The sequence below is a fragment of the Anomaloglossus baeobatrachus genome, chromosome 1, assembly GCF_048569485.1.
Source record: "Anomaloglossus baeobatrachus isolate aAnoBae1 chromosome 1, aAnoBae1.hap1, whole genome shotgun sequence".
Classification (NCBI taxonomy): Eukaryota; Metazoa; Chordata; class Amphibia; order Anura; family Aromobatidae; genus Anomaloglossus; species Anomaloglossus baeobatrachus.
Window position 1 is genome coordinate 361,620,282 of NC_134353.1, and position 19,676 is coordinate 361,639,957.

At 47.3% G+C, this 19,676-nt stretch overlaps 1 protein-coding gene across 2 annotated transcripts; it reads left to right on the forward strand.

The window, feature by feature from the left end:
• The first annotated feature begins 916 nt into the window (after positions 1-916).
• On the forward strand, positions 917-16,233 carry LOC142292949 (perilipin-3-like). Of its 2 annotated transcripts, XM_075337802.1 has the most exons (9): positions 917-934; positions 3,804-3,929; positions 7,075-7,161; positions 9,264-9,459; positions 12,141-12,223; positions 12,693-12,978; positions 13,086-13,285; positions 13,375-13,488; positions 15,709-16,233. In XM_075337802.1, exons 1-9 carry the CDS (start codon positions 932-934, stop codon positions 16,057-16,059), a joined length of 1,446 nt encoding a protein of 481 aa, XP_075193917.1. In that variant the 5' UTR covers positions 917-931; the 3' UTR covers positions 16,060-16,233. The 2 variants fall into 2 exon arrangements, with proteins under 2 accessions (XP_075193917.1, XP_075193918.1); XM_075337803.1 differs by lacking the exons at positions 917-934; positions 3,804-3,929 and adding an exon at positions 6,837-6,941.
• The last annotated feature ends 3,443 nt before the right edge of the window (positions 16,234-19,676 follow it).

The following is a 19,676-nucleotide window of genomic DNA, read 5'->3' on the forward strand; positions in this document are numbered from 1 at the left end:
GAACTGGATAGTTTAATAATGTCCCAAGTGGCTATATAAATAACCAGAAAAGCATAGGTATATCCCCTAAGGTGATGAAATAATAGGATGCTAATACATTAAGCAGTAACCAACAGGACAAGGTCCAAATCAGGGCCTGAAAACAGCAAGATGTAACACCACCAGCAAGTACATAACATGTTCATGAACAAGGAAAGAGTCATACAATGGTGGAGATTGGCACCTGAAGGACCTACCTGTGGTATGTATAGCACCCGAGGAGGGGAGTCTGTCAGCCTCACATGTGGACTCGGTCCCGACACGTTTTTCGCAGGTGCTTCAACGGGAGACTGTGACCAGCAGTGTACCAGCGTGTATAAATAGGGATAAGGGGCGGGGATTAGCTGTGATAATCACCGCTGTGTCCAGACTCAGCTGAGCGCGCGTAACACACCGAGAGCCAGCACTCGATATGACTTCCGGGTTCCAGGAAATCCAGTGACGTCATACCCAGAGGCCGGGTTGGAGTGCGCGCTCAGGAGTCTGTGACAGCGCTGAACAGCGATATCCATCTTAAGTCCTGGCAGCAGTATGGGCAAGGAACACAATTGATATAACTATGATAGTTTCATGCAAAAGTTGCCGGTAATTAGTGTTAATAATGTCTGGTGCTTGGTAAACAGGCACAAAATGTTGTTTGGATGTGAAATTCCTTATATTAGGTCAGTTATACCATGGGCAATCCAGACAAGCGCTGCACAACAGCGCTCATCTTAAGTCCTGGCAAAAATAAGGGCACAGCGCATGAGTCATGTTACCATGACAATCTTAGTCAGAGAACCACACCCAATGGTTACGGTTCGATAGTAAAGTTCACAGTGAACGCAGATGTTCATGGCCGCTCCTCCAGGACTTCTGGATATTCAGTTCACATTGTCCGTCTCCTATACAGATGGTATATTATACACCACAGGCATGAAAAATAAACTAGAAATAAGAGAGATAAAAGAATAGGAGTCAATATGGATCACTGCTAAAAATAATATATACAATTAAGGCATATGGAAAAGCCGATGCCAAGACTTAAAGCACGAGGTACTTATACTAAATTAAAAATAACACTGATAAATTAATAATAATGAGATAGGTGAAGAGGGAAACAACTCCATGTATCCAAAAGAATGGAAATAATGTTAATGCTGGGGGATCCCTCGTCTACCCCAGTTGGGGGATGGCCATTTGCAAGCTAACCAGGGGGAGAAGGGAGTCTAAAATAGCCATCACTCAGCTACAACAGAAGAATGTATGAGTTGGTGCTAAGAACCAGCTGAGGAGTATATATTATAGGAAGGGTGAAAATGAAAGCCTCTCATTTAGCCCATCAGGAGCAACTGTCCCAAGCCGAAAAATCCATTGGGCTTCTCGTTGTGACAGTCGCTTCATGAGGACGCCCCCGCGTATGCCCATATGTATCTTATCGATACCCCAAACCACTAAGCTAGATGGATCGCAATTATGCTTCAGCTTAAAGTGGCGTGGTAATGTCTTGAGGGACTCAGTAGACTCAACCTCAGCTGCCACCGCAATATCGCTTATATGTTCACGTGTCCTCCTACGGAGTTCACGTGAGGTTAACCCGATGTATATCAATCTACACCCACATGTGGCATCATAGACAACTCCAGCAGTGCTACACGTAATGTAGTGACGAATCTCATATTGTCTGCTGGAGTTGGCTGCCACAAAAGTGGTGGTCCATCTGATTGTCAGGTTTCCAGGTTTTCCAGTTCTCTTTTGAATGAGCTTGCCCTCGGTTAACATGGAGTTTACTGTTCTGTTGCCCTACTTCCTGTCCAGCTGCTTAAAAGGCCGCCTCTAAGCCTAGTCCAGTGCCTGAGTATACTGCTTGCTGTGTGCTCCTGCTTTGCTGCTGCTAATCCTGATTGCCTTTGGATCCTCCTAAAGACTACCGACCGACCGACTCTGGACCTTACCCGGTTTCTCTAAGCTGTGCCCGGATTCCGTCTGCCATCTTCGGTCAGCACTCTGCCCGGTTCTCTCTGGTTCGTAACCACTCTGGACAATCATTCCGTACGGACACTCCTGGACTTTTACCGCTTGCCCCTTGTGTCCAGGCTGCGGCGCATTTAGGCCTTCCGGGGTGATTGCCGGACAGTCCCTGTATAGGGGTTCGCTCTGGTGGTCTCCCTGGGGGAGTCCGGTGCGTGGCCCCGGGAATTCCCTTCGCTCCGTTTCGGAAAGGTATTTTGTGTATTTGTACTGCTGTGTTTTCCGTTGTGTATCTACCGTGGTTACATATTATAAAACATCTTGTACCAGGAACTCGTCTCTGATTGTCATTGCCCTACGCTATCGAAATCCTCAGAACATATATAAGTATTACACTGATATTGCGGCAGGCGAGGCAAGAGCCACAGGGGAAACAACCCTATTTGGGGCGACCTGTATGAAAGGGCAGGCCCAATTTTGGAATGTAGTGGCTGTGAACTAATAAATCGTTCAGGCTTCTGCCCCGTCTAGCTGTCATAAGTGGGCAATCAGAGACTACCATCCTCAAGACAGGATCTGTCTTAAGTACCCCCCAATGCTTCACAAAAATCTGTTGTATATCCTGCCACTGGCTGTTGTAAGGGGAAATGAATCGAGTGGCACCGGAGGATGACGAGCTGCGACTGATATAGGCACGGGACAGGAGACTGTTTCTATTAGTGCCTTTGCCCTCTGGTATCCTTTCTTAATCCACCTCTGACTGTACCCACGTTCCGTAAATCTCTCCCGCATGTCCACCGCCTGTTGGTCAACACATTGATCAGTCGAGCAGATCTGTCTGAGACGTAGGAACTACCCGACTGGAATTGATCGTATGGTTGACGGTGGATGACTAGATGTAGCATGCAGGAGAGAATTCACGGATATGGATTTCCTAAAAATATCCGTTGCCACAGCACCATCTTCCATCACCGATATTCTCAGGTCCAGGAACTCGATGGTTCGAGTATGGTGCTGGCAAGTGAGGTGGATATTGTAGCTGTTGGAGTTTAGCTGATGCACAAAATCCTCAAGTTCGGGACCAGTACCTCCCCAGACGACAAACACGTCGTCAATATAGCGAAGCCAGCACTGTGCATGGGAGCTAGCAACAATCCCCCTGCAAACACCTCCCTCTCCCAATAACCAAGGAAGAGGTGGGCGTAGGAGGGGGCACATGCCGCCCTCATCGCAGTGTCGTGTCGCTGGAGGAAGTACCGGTCATCGAAAACGAAGAAATTGTGCGTGAGCACAAACTCCAACAGCTCAAGGACCAGAGAGCGCAAGGAAGGATCCCAACAGCTCATCCCGAGAAAGTATTCAACGGCCCGCAGGCCGTGTTGATGGTAAATACTGGTATATAGGGCCTCAACATCCAAAGTCACCTGCGAAATCCCACCCTCTACATATAATCCATCCAGTCTTCTCAGGACGTCAGAAGTGTCTCTGACATAGGAGGGCAGCGTCTCCACAAGTGGATGTAAATAGAAATCAATGAATTTGCATGCCAATCACTTAGCCCTCCAATGCCAGAGACAATCGGATGTTCTGGTGGACTGGTCGGATGTTTGTGAATTTTAGGAAGTAGGTAGAAGGTGGGTATCACCGGTGACTTTGGTAGGAGGCCATCCAGTACCTTTCTCGGGATTATGCCTAAGTCAAATGCCCTCTCCAGGATCAGCCGCAGCTCAGTCAAAAACTTACTTGTGGGGTTGGAGGGGAGAGTGGTGTATGAATCCTTATTCCTAAGCTGTTTATTGGCCTCTTTGACATAGGCTTCTTTTGACCAAAGCACCACATTGCAAGTCGTCTCCTTTCAGAGCGCACAGGGCACAAGGCCCATGAAAGAGCACGGGAGCCATAGAAACCGGCTGAAGATTCAGAAGCGCAGCAGTCAGCAGGTACAACCTCCACACACCACTTCCCCACCACGTGTCTGTACTGTGCCGGGGTGGGTTGAGGACCACAACAACCATCGCCCATGACTGCCGCTCCCTGGCACTTTACAGCTCCTCCACCCCATCTTACAGACACATATGAGGAATACGCTTGTGTGAATCTGGCCTGTAACACCATTTTATCCTGTTAATGGGAACCTGTCAGGTGTAATATGCACAAAGGACCACGAGCAGTTCTGGGTACATATTGCTAATACCAGCCTAACTGTCCCTGTATCTAGTAGCATAGATAAAGAGATCTTTAGAAAAAGTATTTCCAAAGATCTTTTACTGTATGCTAATGAGTGAGGGTAGTAGCCCACTGGGCGTTGGTTCCCCTGGCTAGTCGACCTCATCAGCATGTTAGTACAATCCTGTGGGTGTGCTAACATGCTAATGAATGTGCAGCATCAGAGGATGATCTCACTCACCTCTCCGCTGCCATAGCATCTGACGCTGGATTTCGGGGCTCAGTGTGCATGACCCCGGAGTTTTTGTCATGCGCACTATGAAGCCGGGTGTACACGTCCTGGCTTCAAACTGAAGTAGTGCGCGTGACTGAAAGTTCGGGTTCAGCTGAAATCCCCCATTAGACGCGATGGCAGCGGAGAGGTGAGTGAGATCATCCTCTGATGCTGCGCATTCATTAGCGTTAGCATGATAGCACACCCACAGGAGCGTACTAACATGCTAATGGAGCCGACTAGCCAGGGGAACTAACGCCCAGGGGACTAGACCATGCTCATTAGCATAAGGTAAAAAATCTTTAGAAATACTCTTTCTAAAGATCTCTTTATCTATGCTAGTGTATACAGGGATGGTCAGGCAGGGATTAGCAATATGCACCCAGAACTGCTCATGGTCCAGGGGCATATTACACCTGACAGGTTCCCTTTAAAGGGATTATCTGTGATTCATCCTTATTTCCTCATAGGCTTGTATAAGTAGAAAATAACAAAAGAAAATAAAGAACTTGAATTGCAGCCTCTGTGTCGTCCCATCATTGCTGGCGCTCCCAACATCGCGCCCCTGCGCCATCAGCGACTACTGCTCCCAACATCCTCTCTGGGGCCTAAAGGGTGCTTTACACGCTGCGACATTGCTACCGATATGCCGTCGGGGTCACGTCGTTAGTGACGCACATCCGGTGCCGGTAGCGACATCGCAGCGTGTGACACCAAGGAGCGATGATCGATTGCAAAATCGTCCAAAAACAGTGATCGTTGACACGTCGCTCCTTTCCTTAATATCGTTACTGCTGCAGATACGATGTTGTTTATCGTTCCTGCGGCAGCATACATCGCTATGTGTGACACCGCAGGAACGACGAACATCTCCTTACCTGCGTCCACCGGCAATGCGGAAGGAAGGAGGTGGGTGGGATGTTACGTCCCGCTCATCTCCGCCCCTCCGCTTCTACTGGCTGGCCGCTTAGTGACGTCGCTATGACGCCGAACGCACCTCCCCCTTGAGAGAGGGATTGTTCGGCGGTCACAGCGACGTCGCTGACAAGGAATGTGCGTGTGACGCTGCTGTAGCGATAATGTTCGCTACGGCAGCGAGCACCAAATGTCGCACATACGACGGAGGCGGGAGCTATCGCGCTCGACATCGCTAGCAATCGCTAGCGATGTTGCAGTGTGTAAAGCACCCTTAACTCTACCTGTGGAGAGCTGCGTCACCATCTGCCCCAGCAGAGACTTTCCGCAGCAGCGGCTAATACTGGCCGCGTACCGCAGGTGGCGTCACGAATAACTACTTCCATCATCCCCATCTTTATTGACACCACCGGAGTCACGGAACTGGACCTAGCCGCTGTGACATCCCGAACCGACACCGGCCTGGTGACGAGTCACTCCAGAAACCCCGTGGGCGCGTCAGTGCCATAGGCCAGTAGTCTGAAAACGGATAGCACACGTTATCTATTTCTCAGAGCAATGTGAACAGAGCCAGAGGACAGGCGGTTGTATACAATGTGTGTACAGTGCAGCTGTTGCTAGTGGCTACCAGCTCTCAGCAGAGGGGCAGGCAGACCACCTCTCAGCAGCAGAGGGGCAGGCAGACCACCTCTCACCAGCAGAGGGGCAGGCAGACCACCTGTCACCAGCAGAGGGGCAGGCAGACCACCTCTCACCAGCAGAGGGGCAGGCAGACCACCTCTCAGCAGCACAGGGGCAGGCAGACCACCTCTCAGCAGCAGAGGGGCAGGCAGACCACCTCTCAGCAGCACAGGGGCAGGCAGACCACCTCTCAGCAGCAGAGGGGCAGGCAGACCACCTCTCAGCAGCAGAGGGGCAGGCAGACCACCTCTCAGCAGCAGAGGGGCAGGCAGACCACCTCTCAGCAGCAGAGGGGCAGGCAGACCACCTCTCAGCAGCAGAGGGGAAGGCAGACCACCTCTCACCAGCAGAGGGGCAGGCTGACCACCTCTCAGCAGCAGAGGGGCGGGCAGACCACCTCTCACCAGCAGAGGGGCAGGCAGACCACCTCTCAGCAGCAGAGGGGCAGGCAGACCACCTCTCAGCAGCAGAGGGGCAGGCAGACCACCTCTCAGCAGCAGAGGGGCAGGCAGACCACCTCTCAGCAGCAGAGGGGCGGGCAGACCACCTCTCAGCAGCAGAGGGGCGGGCAGACCACCTCTCAGCAGCAGAGGGGCGGGCAGACCACCTCTCACCAGCAGAGGGGCAGGCAGACCACCTCTCAGCAGCAGAGGGGCAGGCTGACCACCTCTCAGCAGCAGAGGGGCAGGCAGACCACCTCTCAGCAGCAGAGGGGCGGGCAGACCACCTCTCACCAGCAGAGGGGCGGGCAGACCACCTCTCACCAGCGCCGCACTTTACAGCTCCTCCTCACAGTTGTTAGTGAAAGTTGCCGACTCCTCCCCGTCCGTCAGCTAAGCCCCGCCCTGGACGTCACCGCCCCTTTATATAGCGGCCAAGTGTGCAAAGCAGATCACTGAGTCGGAGCGGCCCAGCGGTGAGTGCAGGGTCCCGGGCCCGAGTACTGGAGCCGGTGCTGAGTGGGCTGGACACGCGTGGCCGGCATGGTGGTGCAGTGTTGTGGACGCCTTTCTTTGGCTGACACTTCCCCTTTGTGACTTTCCCCTCAGGTGAAATCTCGGCTACCAATCTTTGGCATCATGGCAAGTAACGGAGCGGATCCCGATGCCCAGGTGTGCGCGCCTCCGGAGCAGCAGGTGAGTGGCGCCCGCTATCGGTGCCATCAGGGCGCTCAGACGTGGCGATCTCCGCTGCCCTTTGTACCCTTCATCCAAGGCCACCTTCTAACCACGCTCCGGCTAAAGTGCCCGGTCACAAAGTAGGAATGTCTGGCACCAGATGCCCTGTCTATCATGGCCACATTACACGTGACACCTGGGCTGTGGGCTTCTGGGCACGAGTGTCAGTGGGAAACAGTAGCCAGGACCTGAAGCTCTGATCGGCTGAGGACCCTGCATAGTGATCGGGCTGTGCCTGCTGGACCGGCACACATTGGCGTTATCCTGCTTTCTGATGAGCGATCACTGGGCATGTGGGTATGGCATAAGAGGTTTCCAGCCATCACAGCACTGGTAGTGATATATGGGGTACGTGCCCACGATCAGGCTTCCTTGCAGAGATGCTAGTGTCCTGTGTGGGAGAACGTGCCTTCTATACCCACAATCAGGGTTATGGGTGGCCATGGCCTATTCTTGCTGTATTGTCCTGCAAACACTAGTGTCCACAAGAATACATTGATATGCTGTTGCTTGGAAGCTGTTCCCTATGTCAGTTTATGGAGATAAAATATCTCTCCCCAGTGGATATGGGATTCCTATAAATCCCATCCATTGTGCTTGTACTGGACAACACCACAAAACATGCTGTGGCCAACACTGACTGGACGTGTACTCACTGAATGCCACCTATTCTGAGCAATACAATAGAGATCTTGATTCCAGTGGATGAGTTGCTTGCTGTAGTTTTGATTCCCAGTTATTAACATGCATATCAAGTAAACCTACTGCCATGTTCTACATATTCATGAGCTTTGTATAACTTGACCTACCACTGGTGCTTTTTGCCTATGCAGTGTGCACAAAAAGCAATCAACCAGTGGGACTTGCCAGGGCACAGCCTCTAGAGAATTGGTAGACCTGCTTCAGACTTAAAGCACCGCTCCAGTGTGTTTACACCCCCCCCCCCCCCCCCAATAGGTGCTCGTTCACACATGTGCAACCCATGCAGGTTGCATGACTGATTGTCTCCTGATCAGACCATGACCGCTTCAGAAATGTATGGAGGTCTCCTGTCATCTTCACCAAGTAAAGCTGCTTTCACGCATCCGGTTTTTGCTATGCGGCACAATCCAACACTTTGCAGGAAAAACGCAACCGTGTTTTTTGCCGCTGGTTGTGTTTTTCCTGCATAGACTTTAATTAGTGCTGCATGGCCTTGCATTAGGTCTGGTTTTTGCCGCATGCGGCAGATTTAGCCGATGTGGCGGCCGGATGGAACGTTGCCTGGTAGGTTTTTTTTTTTTTTTTTTTTTTTTTTTTTTTTTTTTGTGCGGCAAAGAAACCCGCATTGCGCCGCATCCGGTCAATGCGGCGCTTTTCTCCATGCATCCCTATGGATGCGGCAAAAATTGTATCCGGCAGCTGCATGTGGTTTTTGCCACTCACATGCTCAGTAGCATGCCGCAAGCGGCAAAAACCGGACGGGCTGCGTGTATAAAACTTGTGCAAAGGATGCGTTGTTTTCACCGCATAGGTTTCACAGCCGGATTGAGCTGCGCGGCTCAAACCGGATGTGTGAAAGCAGCCTAAGGTGACCCACATCACGTGGTGCAGAGATGTGGACCTGGCCTGCTCTATACTCTAGTACACTAGCTGAGCCCATGTTAAAAGTGAAACCAACTCTAAAGTGTAAGTTGTGGGGCCGCATATTGCTGAAATCTTGTGGTTCACAGCAGTTCAGTGACCTTCTGTCTAGAGGACATGTGCTGGATTGAGTCAGACTGGAAACCGTGTAGCATGGCTGCCCATAGGGGGGGGGGGGGGGGGAGGGGGAATGTGTGGCTGCAATCTATAGGGGTGGGGGGGGGGGGGTTAAGCCAACACTAAAGGCTCCAAAGGAAAATGAAAACATTTTTAGTGTTGGTGAAAATAAAATACAAGAAGCATTGTGGGCTACAGGGTCTTCCCAGGAACATGTGCAATTACTGCATTGCTAAGTCTAAGGCCATCTTCTGCTAAAATCCACATCTTTGGTTCCTTGATAAGTACATCTGATGAATTGTGTATTCTCTCTCCCACAGAATGTGGTGGAACGTGTCACACAACTGCCTCTGGTCAGCTCTGCGTGCAGTGTGGTGAGCTCGGTGTACAACACTACCAAGGATAGCCACCCATACATCAGTAAAGTGTGCGATGTGGCTGAGAAAGGAGCCAAGACCTTAACGGATGTGGCTGTAACTGGATCAAAGCCTCTTATAAGCAGACTGGAGCCACAGAGTAAGTGTAATGTGTACCTGCACTGATCCGTGAGGGAGAGGGCTGCAATCTGATGCCTGACTGTGGGTGGCTGGAATCACACTGCTATTGTAATCAGGTGTGTGTTCTCTGAAATATTCAGCTGGGATCATAGGGAGAGCCCTGACTAGCCCAGCTTCAGCTGATGGGTCTCTTCCATGTGTGTAAATGGGGAGATGCCTGTCAATCAACTGGTGCTAGCCACACCCCTCCCTATAGTTCCTGGCTTTTTTTTTTTTTTTTTTTTAAACTTTGAAGCATTTCAAAAGTAAAACCTAAGGGTATGTGCCCACGATCAGGACTCACTCATGGGGTCCTGACCTGCGAGGCTGTGAGTATCCTCTGCAGGAGACCACTGCTGCTTGTACCCACGATCAGGGTTCAGTGCGCTCTGGTCTTCTTGCTGTGGTCTCCCTACGGAGGGCGCATGCAAATCTACAGCAAACAATTGACATGTTGTCGTCTGGAGAGCTGCACCGCAGGTCAGGGTTTGCTGAGGAAGAATCAAGCACAGTGGGCATGGCATGTCTACAAATCCCATCCACTGTGCTTGTACTGTACAATTCAGTGTCTTTGACACAGCTGAAGCATGCTGCATCCAAAACACTGATTGTGGGCACGCACCCTTAGGGGTACTTCTCACATAGCGAGATCGCTGCTGAGTCACTGTTTTTGTGACCTTAACCAGCGATCTGTGTGTGACACTCAGCAGCGATCTGGCCCCTGTTGTGAAATCGCTACTAGTTACACACTGCTCTGGTTCATTTTTATTTTTTTTTTTTTTTTTTTTTTTGGATTGACAGCTCACCAGCGATCATGTAGTGATGCACCAGTGATCCTGACCAGGTCAGATCGCTGGAGCATCGCTAAAGTGACTACCCTTAGGCAGCATCTGTGCACCCAGGTTCTCCTTCATGCTGCCCTTGGTGTAGGCAGTAGTAATCTAATGACTGGTTTCTTAAGTCAGTCTGAGCTAGCCATGAAACATGCAATGTGGCTGTTACAAACTCAGAACAACGTTTGGATAGTTATACTGCAGATCGGTAAATCAAAGAGCTCTGACTAACACTTTGGCTGACATGTCAGCTGGTCTGGGCCAAGCAGTCTTATGAATTCATACCCATTGTGCACACTGATACTGTAAGAATGGATTGAGACCATGTCATCAGCACATTTCTGCCACGATTAACTGCTGATTTCTGCCCACATGAAGGATCAGCTGAGGGTCTAAAACAGAACAGCTAGTAGCTTCTCCAGAAGAATGGGATCACTGATGGGCTCTGAAAACTGCAGCCAGTTATGTGCAGGAAAACTGTCAAAGGACAACCTAAAGAAAAGTTAACTAGAGTTGAGCGAGGGCCTAACTACTCGCACTCTCTATACTCATAACGAGTACTGTCTAATACACATATTTTCACTCCGAATAGCATGTGTAATGCAAGTCAATGGTGAAAACTCGCAAAGTAATGAGTAACCTGAATGTCATAGCAAATGGTGTGGAATTCGGGTTACTCCTTACTTTGAGTTTTCCCCATTGACTTGCATTGCACATGCTATCTGGAACATCCGCAAGTATTAGACAGTACTCGTTATCAGTATGGCGAGTGTGAATAGTTACTCGCTCAACACTAAGATTTAAAATTTTAATTTATAAAATCAATAGGACACTACATTTTGCTTATTTTTCTGTAATATTGAGTTGAAAAATAAAGTAAAATGACACTTGCACTTTAAAGGGGTTGTCCAGATTAAGAAGTTTGAAGGCACTCTGACTTCTGAATCCTCCTAGTGCACACTGAGCTGAGGATTTGCTGGCTTATGAGCAGAACGCTCATGATGGTAATAGGCATATACCTGGCCAGAACCAGATGTGAGGCCTCACTCCAACTGTATGGACTCGGTGCAGCTGTCTAATGGGCATGGCCTTGCTTATTACATTTGTATGGAGTGAGGCCAGTCGCTAGTCGGCTTCTGGCTGGGTACATGACTGCCATTCTGGCTCAGAAACCAGCAAATCCTCATGGCGCACTGGTATGTCTGTAAGTCACTGCAGATCTATCATTTTAGACTAGACAATAGGTGGCTTTACACACTGCAACATCGCAAACGACATCGCTGTAACGTCACCGGTTTTGTGACGTTATAGCGACCTCCCCAGCGACATTGCAGTGTGTGAAACACATCAGCGACCTGGCCCCTGCTGTGAAGTTGCTGATCGCTACAAATTGTTCAGGACCATTCTTTGGTCCTTTGTTTCCCACTGTGCAGCATGATCGCTAGAAAGTCTGTGTGTAAAGGGGACTTTACAGCGACTTCGTTAGCGACTTCTCTTTCAAAAAAGCTGCTTTACAACGTCCCCAGTGACTAGCTAGGTCGTTCTGCAGGTCCGGATCGCTGTTGCGTCGTTGGCCAGGTCTGCCTGTTTGACAGCTCACCAGAGACTTTGTAGCGATCCCGGCCAGGTTGGGATCACTGGTGGGATCGCTAGAAAGTCTGTGTGTAAAGGGGCCTAATGCCTTTAAGGAAGCAAAATACCTGCACTGCAACTTTAATTAAAACCCTTCCCCAGTAGGCATTCACATCCTCTTAAATCCCTTACCATTCCTCCCAGTGTCAGTAAAATTCAGAGCTTTAATGATATATATACTGTCCATTCCTTTTAGTTGCCACCGCTAATGAACTTGCCTGCAAAGGTTTAGACAAACTGGAATCTACCTTGCCTATTCTTCAGCAGCCAACAGAGAAGGTAAGATCTGACCGTTCAAGGATTATTTGTAAACCCCCAAGCTATTGCCCAGACTGATGGTGACAAGTTTAGATACTTGAATGGAGATTCTTCCATTCTGCACATTTGCTATAGTCAAAGGTTATGCCATCGCTATATAGCCGTTAGTTTGGGGTCCCACTGGCGGAATTCTCCTCAAGACAAGGGCACTGTTACATGCTGCTTCTCAGGGAGTGATGGTTAAATTTTCATACAAATGAATGGGAATTCTGGCAATGGCTTGTGTGATCTGAGGGCTTTAATCATGTATAATATAGAAATTTACATCAAAAGTAGGGAATTGTTCAGTACTTTAACACAATTAAGATATGTATGGCAGAATACCTTATGTGATTTACTTTTAGCACTAACACATTTTCCTCTAATCTCTTCTGAATATTGCTGTGATCTAACATGTAACTATGTATTGGCATTGTCTGTCTTTGTGCAGGTTGTATCGGACACTAAAGGGCTGGTGACTGGAGCACGTGATGCAGTGGTTGGCGCTGTGACTGGCACTGTGACTGGAGCATGTGATACTGTCACAAGTGCTGTGTCCGGCATAATGGGCCTAGCAGTTGGTGCAGTACATGGAAGTGTAGATGCCACTCGGTCCGTAGTCTCATCAGTGATGGACACACAAGTGGGCCAGTTTGTGACCAGCAGCCTAGATACAGTATTGGGAAAATCTGAGGAGTGGGTCGATCACTACCTTCCTATGACAGATGAGGAGCTGTGTAAGTAATAATCTGATCAGATTGAAGAAGCGCTCTAAAATGCAGCTAGTCATACCTTCCTATGGAACTGTATGGTCACTCTTCCTCACGGTTCTCTCCATCTATAGCTCAGCTGGCCTCAACTGTCGAGGGATTTGAAGTTGCTTCACTTCAGCAGCAAAGAGAACAGCAAAGTTACTATGTCCGCCTGGGTTCTCTGTCCTCTCGCCTCCGTCAGCGGGCATACCAGCATTCTCTGGGCAAAGTGAGGAGTGCCCACATCAGCACAGTGGAGACCCTGGCACAGCTGCACCAAACTATTGACCTGGTACGCCTTTCTAAACCATTAAAGGCTTCTACTATAGTCTTCATAGTTGACATAACAATGGGTTTCTTGTGCTTTCACTTGTATTTAAGATGGAGATGTTCAAGCAGAGTGTACATGGTGGCCAAGACAAACTGCACCAGCTGTGGCTGGACTGGAGTCGCAAGCAGCCAGGATCTGAAGGTGTAGATGGCGAGGCTGAACAGGTAATGTGAATATTGATGGCCTATAGAATGAAAGCATGAATAACGCACAGAACTCCTACAAATTAGATCAAAATGAGTCAAGAACTACTATCACTATGAATGAAATTCTCGTTCAGTTAACGTTCATAGCTTCCTTATTGCCTCTTGATGTGGAAAAGAACAAATTTATGCCAAAAGGGAAGGTTGTGCCCCTTTTAATCCTAGAATTGTGTGCAGATGTTTGCCAAACCTAGCATTGGGTTCCTGTATTTAATTTCCCAATTTATCATTAATTTGGCTCCCCTATCGCAAGGATTTGTGCTACTTGCAGTGCATACCTCTTGGGATAATGAACAAGTGTTATGTACACTCTAACCGCTATTTCATATCACAGCACCATATGTGAATTACAAAGGCTATACACTGAGAAATGCACTATTCTGCCTGGCCACTATAGTGCCCTCTTGGCATTCTGGGCATTACCTCCAGCACATGTGGAATAACGGGAACAGCCGCTGCCTGCCTGGAACTGATTATTCAGACATGGGCCCTGATATTTCTCTCAAGTCTGTTACCTGGCATGGACTGGATTTCTTAGAAAAAGACAAGGATGGGACACATCACTTCACTCCTGTATATGACATTGGCAGACTAGAAACTATGCATTGCTCCTTTTTGGACTAGGACTGGAAATGGCATAATAGTGTGGGGCCACCTATGCCAAAGATCTGCATGCTTGGTGCCCTGCCCATGCCAGTTGAAGTAAATGGTTTGTGACTGGTTCCTTATGAGGAACATATGAATAATTTGCCAAAACTAAGTAGATGTGTACAGGGGGGGTGGGGGGACCTCCATTTTACATTAGCATGCTCAAACAGTCCCACACTGGACTTGTGAACTTTAAAGGGAACCTGTCACCAGATTTGACTAAGCTTCGACCACCAGTGGGCTCCTATACAGTATTCTGGTTGCCTGTATATAAAGGCAAAGGCCACTGTGTAGAACGTAACAATCACTTTAAAATCGTCTAAGGGGTGTTGCGGTGCAGACTAGTCAGATGGGTGTCTCCGGTACCAGCGCTGCCTCTTTCGGCCATCTTTGTCCTTCTGAAGCCTGGGTGCATGACGCATGCTACATCATGCATACAAGCCAGCATCGAGGCCCCACGCAGGCACGCTACAATACTTTGATCTGCCCTAATCAGGGCAGATCAAAACACTTCTGCGCAGGACCCTAGTGTCAGCTTGTGTGGATGATATAGGACGCATCATGCACCCAGGCTTCATAAGGAGGACAAATGGCTGAGAATGGAGGTACCAGAGAACAGACACCCATCTGACCAGTCTGCACCGCAATGCCCCTTAAGTATTATAAAAAAAAACTTAAATATTCTATACAGCGGCCTGGGCTCTCGTATTGTCATACTATATAAGAGCCCACTGCTAATGGCCGCATCTTAGTCGCCAAATCTGACAGGTTCCCTTTAAGTGTTGGCATTGCTCCTTATCGACAGGATGGGTGATAACTTGCAGATCTGCGCATGTGACCACCAATAATCCAGACAATGGAGCAGTAGCTGCTACATCTAATCTCTATGGAACTGCTGTGCATTCTGACCTATAAATGAATGAATTGGACAAGGGGAGATCTATTGTCATTATTCCCCCCCCCCCCCCCTTCCCCAAACTCTACCCAGCTGCCTGACTTTAGCTTTATCTTCCACCCTTTTGTATAGAGGTAATCTACTATTGGAGGTAGTCATCCAATTAATGAAGCTTCTAGGTTATACTACATTGGTTATGACCCCAGTTGAGGGAGACTGTATATAATCAGGCTTCACAAAAAATGAATATGGCAGTGCATGTATAATGGCTCCCTAGGACTTGCAAAATTGAACTTTCCTTAGTTTGTTTCTTTAAGTGACCATGTGTTTTATAAAATGCTTTCAGAAATTATGGAAATGGTTAAAATTGATCATGGGATTATGAAGACTTGGTAGCCTATTCTGGTTTGAAACTGCCCCTATATGGAGGAGAAAATGGCTTGCTGTAGAAGTGTGGTTGCTTTGCAGCCTTGGGCTCAATCCCAACAAGACATGTTCTCCCCATGTCTGTGTAGGTGTGATCACTTGCCAAAGATGCTGATGTAAATTTAAACTATTCAATGTTTGCTCGTGTTGGCACCCTATATTAAATGTACTTATTCTGAGCATAAGTGCTAATAAATCAACTTCTCTTGCAGCCACTGGAGTCTCGTGTGCTAACCATGACCCGTACCCTGACCAAGCAACTCCAAACTACCTGTTTTACTCTGGTATCCGGGGCACAAGGCCTGCCAGCTAACATACAGGACCGAATGCAGCAACTCCGGCAAACGGCTCAAGACCTGCACTCTTCCTTTTCCTCTGCTCACTCCCTCCAAGATATTTCAGCAGGAATTCTGACTCAAAGCCGTGAACAAGCCTCAAAAGTCCAAGACCATGTGAATGAGCTCTTAAGCTATGTAGTCGCAAACACTCCATTAACATGGCTGGTGGGCCCTTTTGCACCTCAGCTGGTTGAACGTCCAGAAATGCCTGAAAAGATTGAATAAGCAATCCTTCAGCCCCCCAATATCTGCACTTTAACCTTGAAGGTGATATTATGTGCCATATTCTTTTGTGATTTGGTATAGTTCACGGCATAAGAATTAGTACTTGGTAACCTGCTTAAATTTTTGCCTTTTTCCTGTACTATTGTGCCAAAAATTATAAAAATGTGCTCAGCATTTGTTCTGTTTGTGTTTGTTTTTTTTTTGTCTTTCGTTTTTCTCCATGCCTTGAATAGCATATATGCTAATTCTGCACACTGCTCCAACACCTTAAGTTATTTTATTACCACCTTCTATGTCAAATCTCTATGGTGCTTTTGGAAAAATTTTTGATACAAGCTAGTTTTTGGTCCTGACACCCCCTACTTGAGCTCTACTCTGGGCCTTGTTAAGTTTATCAGGTTCCTAAGATCACTTGACTTCTGTTTTTCTTTAGCATACTTATGTTTATTACTTGTTCCTTATTACATTTAAAGGAAACCTGTCACCATGCTTTTACCATATAAACTGGGCTCCACCAGTGAACCCTTCTATGCAGCATTATAGAATCCTGTGTATAGGAATCCAGGCCGCTCTGTAGAACATAAAAAAAAAAACAAAACAAAAAACAAACCCCAAACCTTTAATACACTCACGGGGGGGGTGATCTGGTCTGCTAGGCGGTGCTGTTCTTGGACCAGCGCCTACTCTCTTCTTGCGATTGCTGTCCCTTTGCTCAGCCCTGTGTGCATAACTCGTCCTGGATCTTTAGAGAGGCCTCCATTGTGCTGCTATGCCTGCGCACTTTTTATATGCCCTGCTGAGGTCAGAGCAAAGAACTGACATGTACAGGCATGAGTGTCAAAGACCACCTGTGCACATGTCATGCACACAGGGCTGGACAGGAGGACTGATTGCACAAGATGGAGGAGGCGCCAGACCGCCCCTTAGGTAAGTATTATAAGGCTGTGTGCCCACAGGACACTGTACCTGTGGCTATATCTGCAGGTTTCCCACAGCAGCTATCTAGAGCTGTGGGATTCCAGCGAAATATCTACAGAGAACCTGCGGACATTCATGCAATTGTTAGAGCCTGGGACTTCCGCAGGTATCTCCATAGTGGAAAGGTGGGACATCCGCAGGTATTTTCCGCTTGAATTGGCATACAGTTAAATGTGGCTGCGGGACATCCACAGCATATTTCGTAGCCGCACATACCGCAGCATTGATACAGCACTCTCCAAATCCCATAGGATAACATGGGGTGTCTACTTGTGCAAACCTGCAGGCTTATTGGGAAAATCCAAATAAATCTGCAAAATACACACGTACATAGTCCTGTGGGCACAGCCTAAAGGTGGTGGTTTTTAATGTTCTACAGATCGGCCTGGTCATATATATATATATATATATATATATATATATATTTCTTTTTTTTTTTTTATTCCTAGTGACAGGTTCCCTTTAATTGTTTAGGTGGTTTTAACAAGTGCATAATCTTCAATCTAATCCTTTACTAGAGTTTTAGATATCAGATTGTTTTTAGGTTAGACCAGACCTGCTCTCGAGGGGTACTTCTCACATAGCGAGATCGCTGCGGAGTCACGGTGTTTGTGATGTATTAGTGATCTCGCTGTGTGTGACACTAAGCAGCGACCTGGCCCCTGTTGTGAAATTGCTGATCGTTAGTGTTGGTTCATATTTCAATTTTTTTTTTTTTTTTTTTTTTTTTTTTTTTTTTTTTTTTTTTTTTGCTTGTTGCACTCTTGCTGTGAAGCACACATTGCTGTGTTTGACAGCAAGAGAAACTATCTGAATGTGCAGGGAGCCGGCATCTGGAAGCTGTGGATGCTGGTAACCAAGGTAAACATCGGATAACTAAGCAAAGTGCTTTGCTTGGTTACCCGATATTTACCTTGGTTACTGGCGTATGCCGCTCTCAGGCTGCCAGTGCTGGGTCCCTGCACATGTAGCTAGAGTACACATCGGTTAACTAAGCAAAGCGCTTTGCTTAGTAACCCGATGTGTACCCTGGCTACAAGTGCAGGGAGCCAGCGCTAAGCAGTGTGCACTGGTAAATATCAGGTAACCAAGCGCAGCATCGTTTCCACGAGTCGCTGGTGGCATCTGCCTGACAGATCACCAGCGACCATGTAGCGATGCACCAGCGATCCTGACCAGGTCATATCGTGGTTGGAATCGCTGGTATGTAGTTTAGTGAGACTGTACCCTTAGTGTGGAAAAAATATAGGTTTAGCTCAATTAGAGTAGCATGGGATTTCTTAAGCAGAAATGGGTGCTCTGGTAGGGTCTAACTCCATGAAGATAAATATAATTAAACCAGGTACTCCAATGTGGAAGATAAGTTTCCGTTTATTGGAAACGTTTCGGTAAATAAATCACAAATGTCAAGATTTAAATTCACAAAGTGAAGATTAGGTAAAGGAAAAGGGGATTAGGGATGACTGGAAGGAGAGTGTATGCGAAAAGTTCGTTAAGTGTGCCTGGATAAAGAAATGAAGCTTACAAAGCTGTGTAGACAATCAATGTGTAAATGTTAAAAGCAGAATAGATGGAAGATCCTTACCCGAAAGTATCTTCTCAAAAGCTGCCTAATGTGAGGGGTCTCCCAAGAATCGTTCTAAGCCCTTAGTTATAGGAATAATATATGGTTTGTCCACTGCTGACATTTAAATTAAACTTGGGACTGCCGGATGCCTTTAGATCTTCAGGTTGTGAAGGTCAGTCTACAGAATGTGTCGGGTGTGAAATTATATGGACAATACAGATTACTATACCCCCAGTGGGGTAACAGCCTTAGGATCCAGAGGTTCATGCTCATGTCTCCGAGTAATGATATATGGGGTGGGTGCCCCTTTAAGATATAGAAGTGATGTGCCTTCAGTGGTGGCAGGGGAAGCAGTGAATATGTGAGTTAATTATTGGTCCTGGAGGAAGGGTTACAGTTTTTTTTTTTTCTTTTCTTCTCCCCTTCTCTCCCCTCTTCACTCTATTATCCAGGTAGCCAAATCCAAACAGTTACTTGAACTGTGTTCAGTGTTGGTGCACGGATACTAGGTATGTGGTAGGGGTCCCGAACTTTACAGTTTAGGTTTGCCCATGACTAATGATCTCAATTCATAGAAATTTTTTAAAAAATCCACTCCCTGTAATCTCATGGATTATCCCAACTACTGGTACACCCAGATCTAGAAAGTGTGTTGGGAAAAACGCTACTACGCAAAGCAATGCATTCACACCCTACATAGAACAGTGTCTTGGACTAAGGAAATGCCATATTTCATTATCGTAACTTCCATATTTCAATTTGTGTCAAAATAAACAAATATACAGTACCAGCCACATTTCTTAAAGGCACAGGACATGCAAAACTTACTCCCAAAAATGGCATAAAAATAAATTATATAAATGTGTCTAGATGAGTAATCGTGCCCCTCAATTATACATGAGTGCTCAATGAAAATAAATTAATTGTTAAAAATCTAATTAGTTTTTCTAAAACAAACAAACCCAACAAAAGTATCTATACAGTATAATACTGAGATGAGAGTAGGAATACTACACACGAGAAAAATCTATAAAGGTAGAATCCTTAAATTCAACATGGATAACAACTCTTT

Excerpts from the sequence above, each read along its gene's own strand:
- LOC142292949 (XM_075337802.1), top strand. Across the intron at positions 3,930-7,074 it reads AGAAGCGCAGCAGTCAGCAG|GTGAAATCTCGGCTACCAAT; the intron begins GTACAACCTCCA and ends CTTTCCCCTCAG. Across the intron at positions 9,460-12,140 it reads AAGCAGACTGGAGCCACAGA|TTGCCACCGCTAATGAACTT; the intron begins GTAAGTGTAATG and ends CATTCCTTTTAG.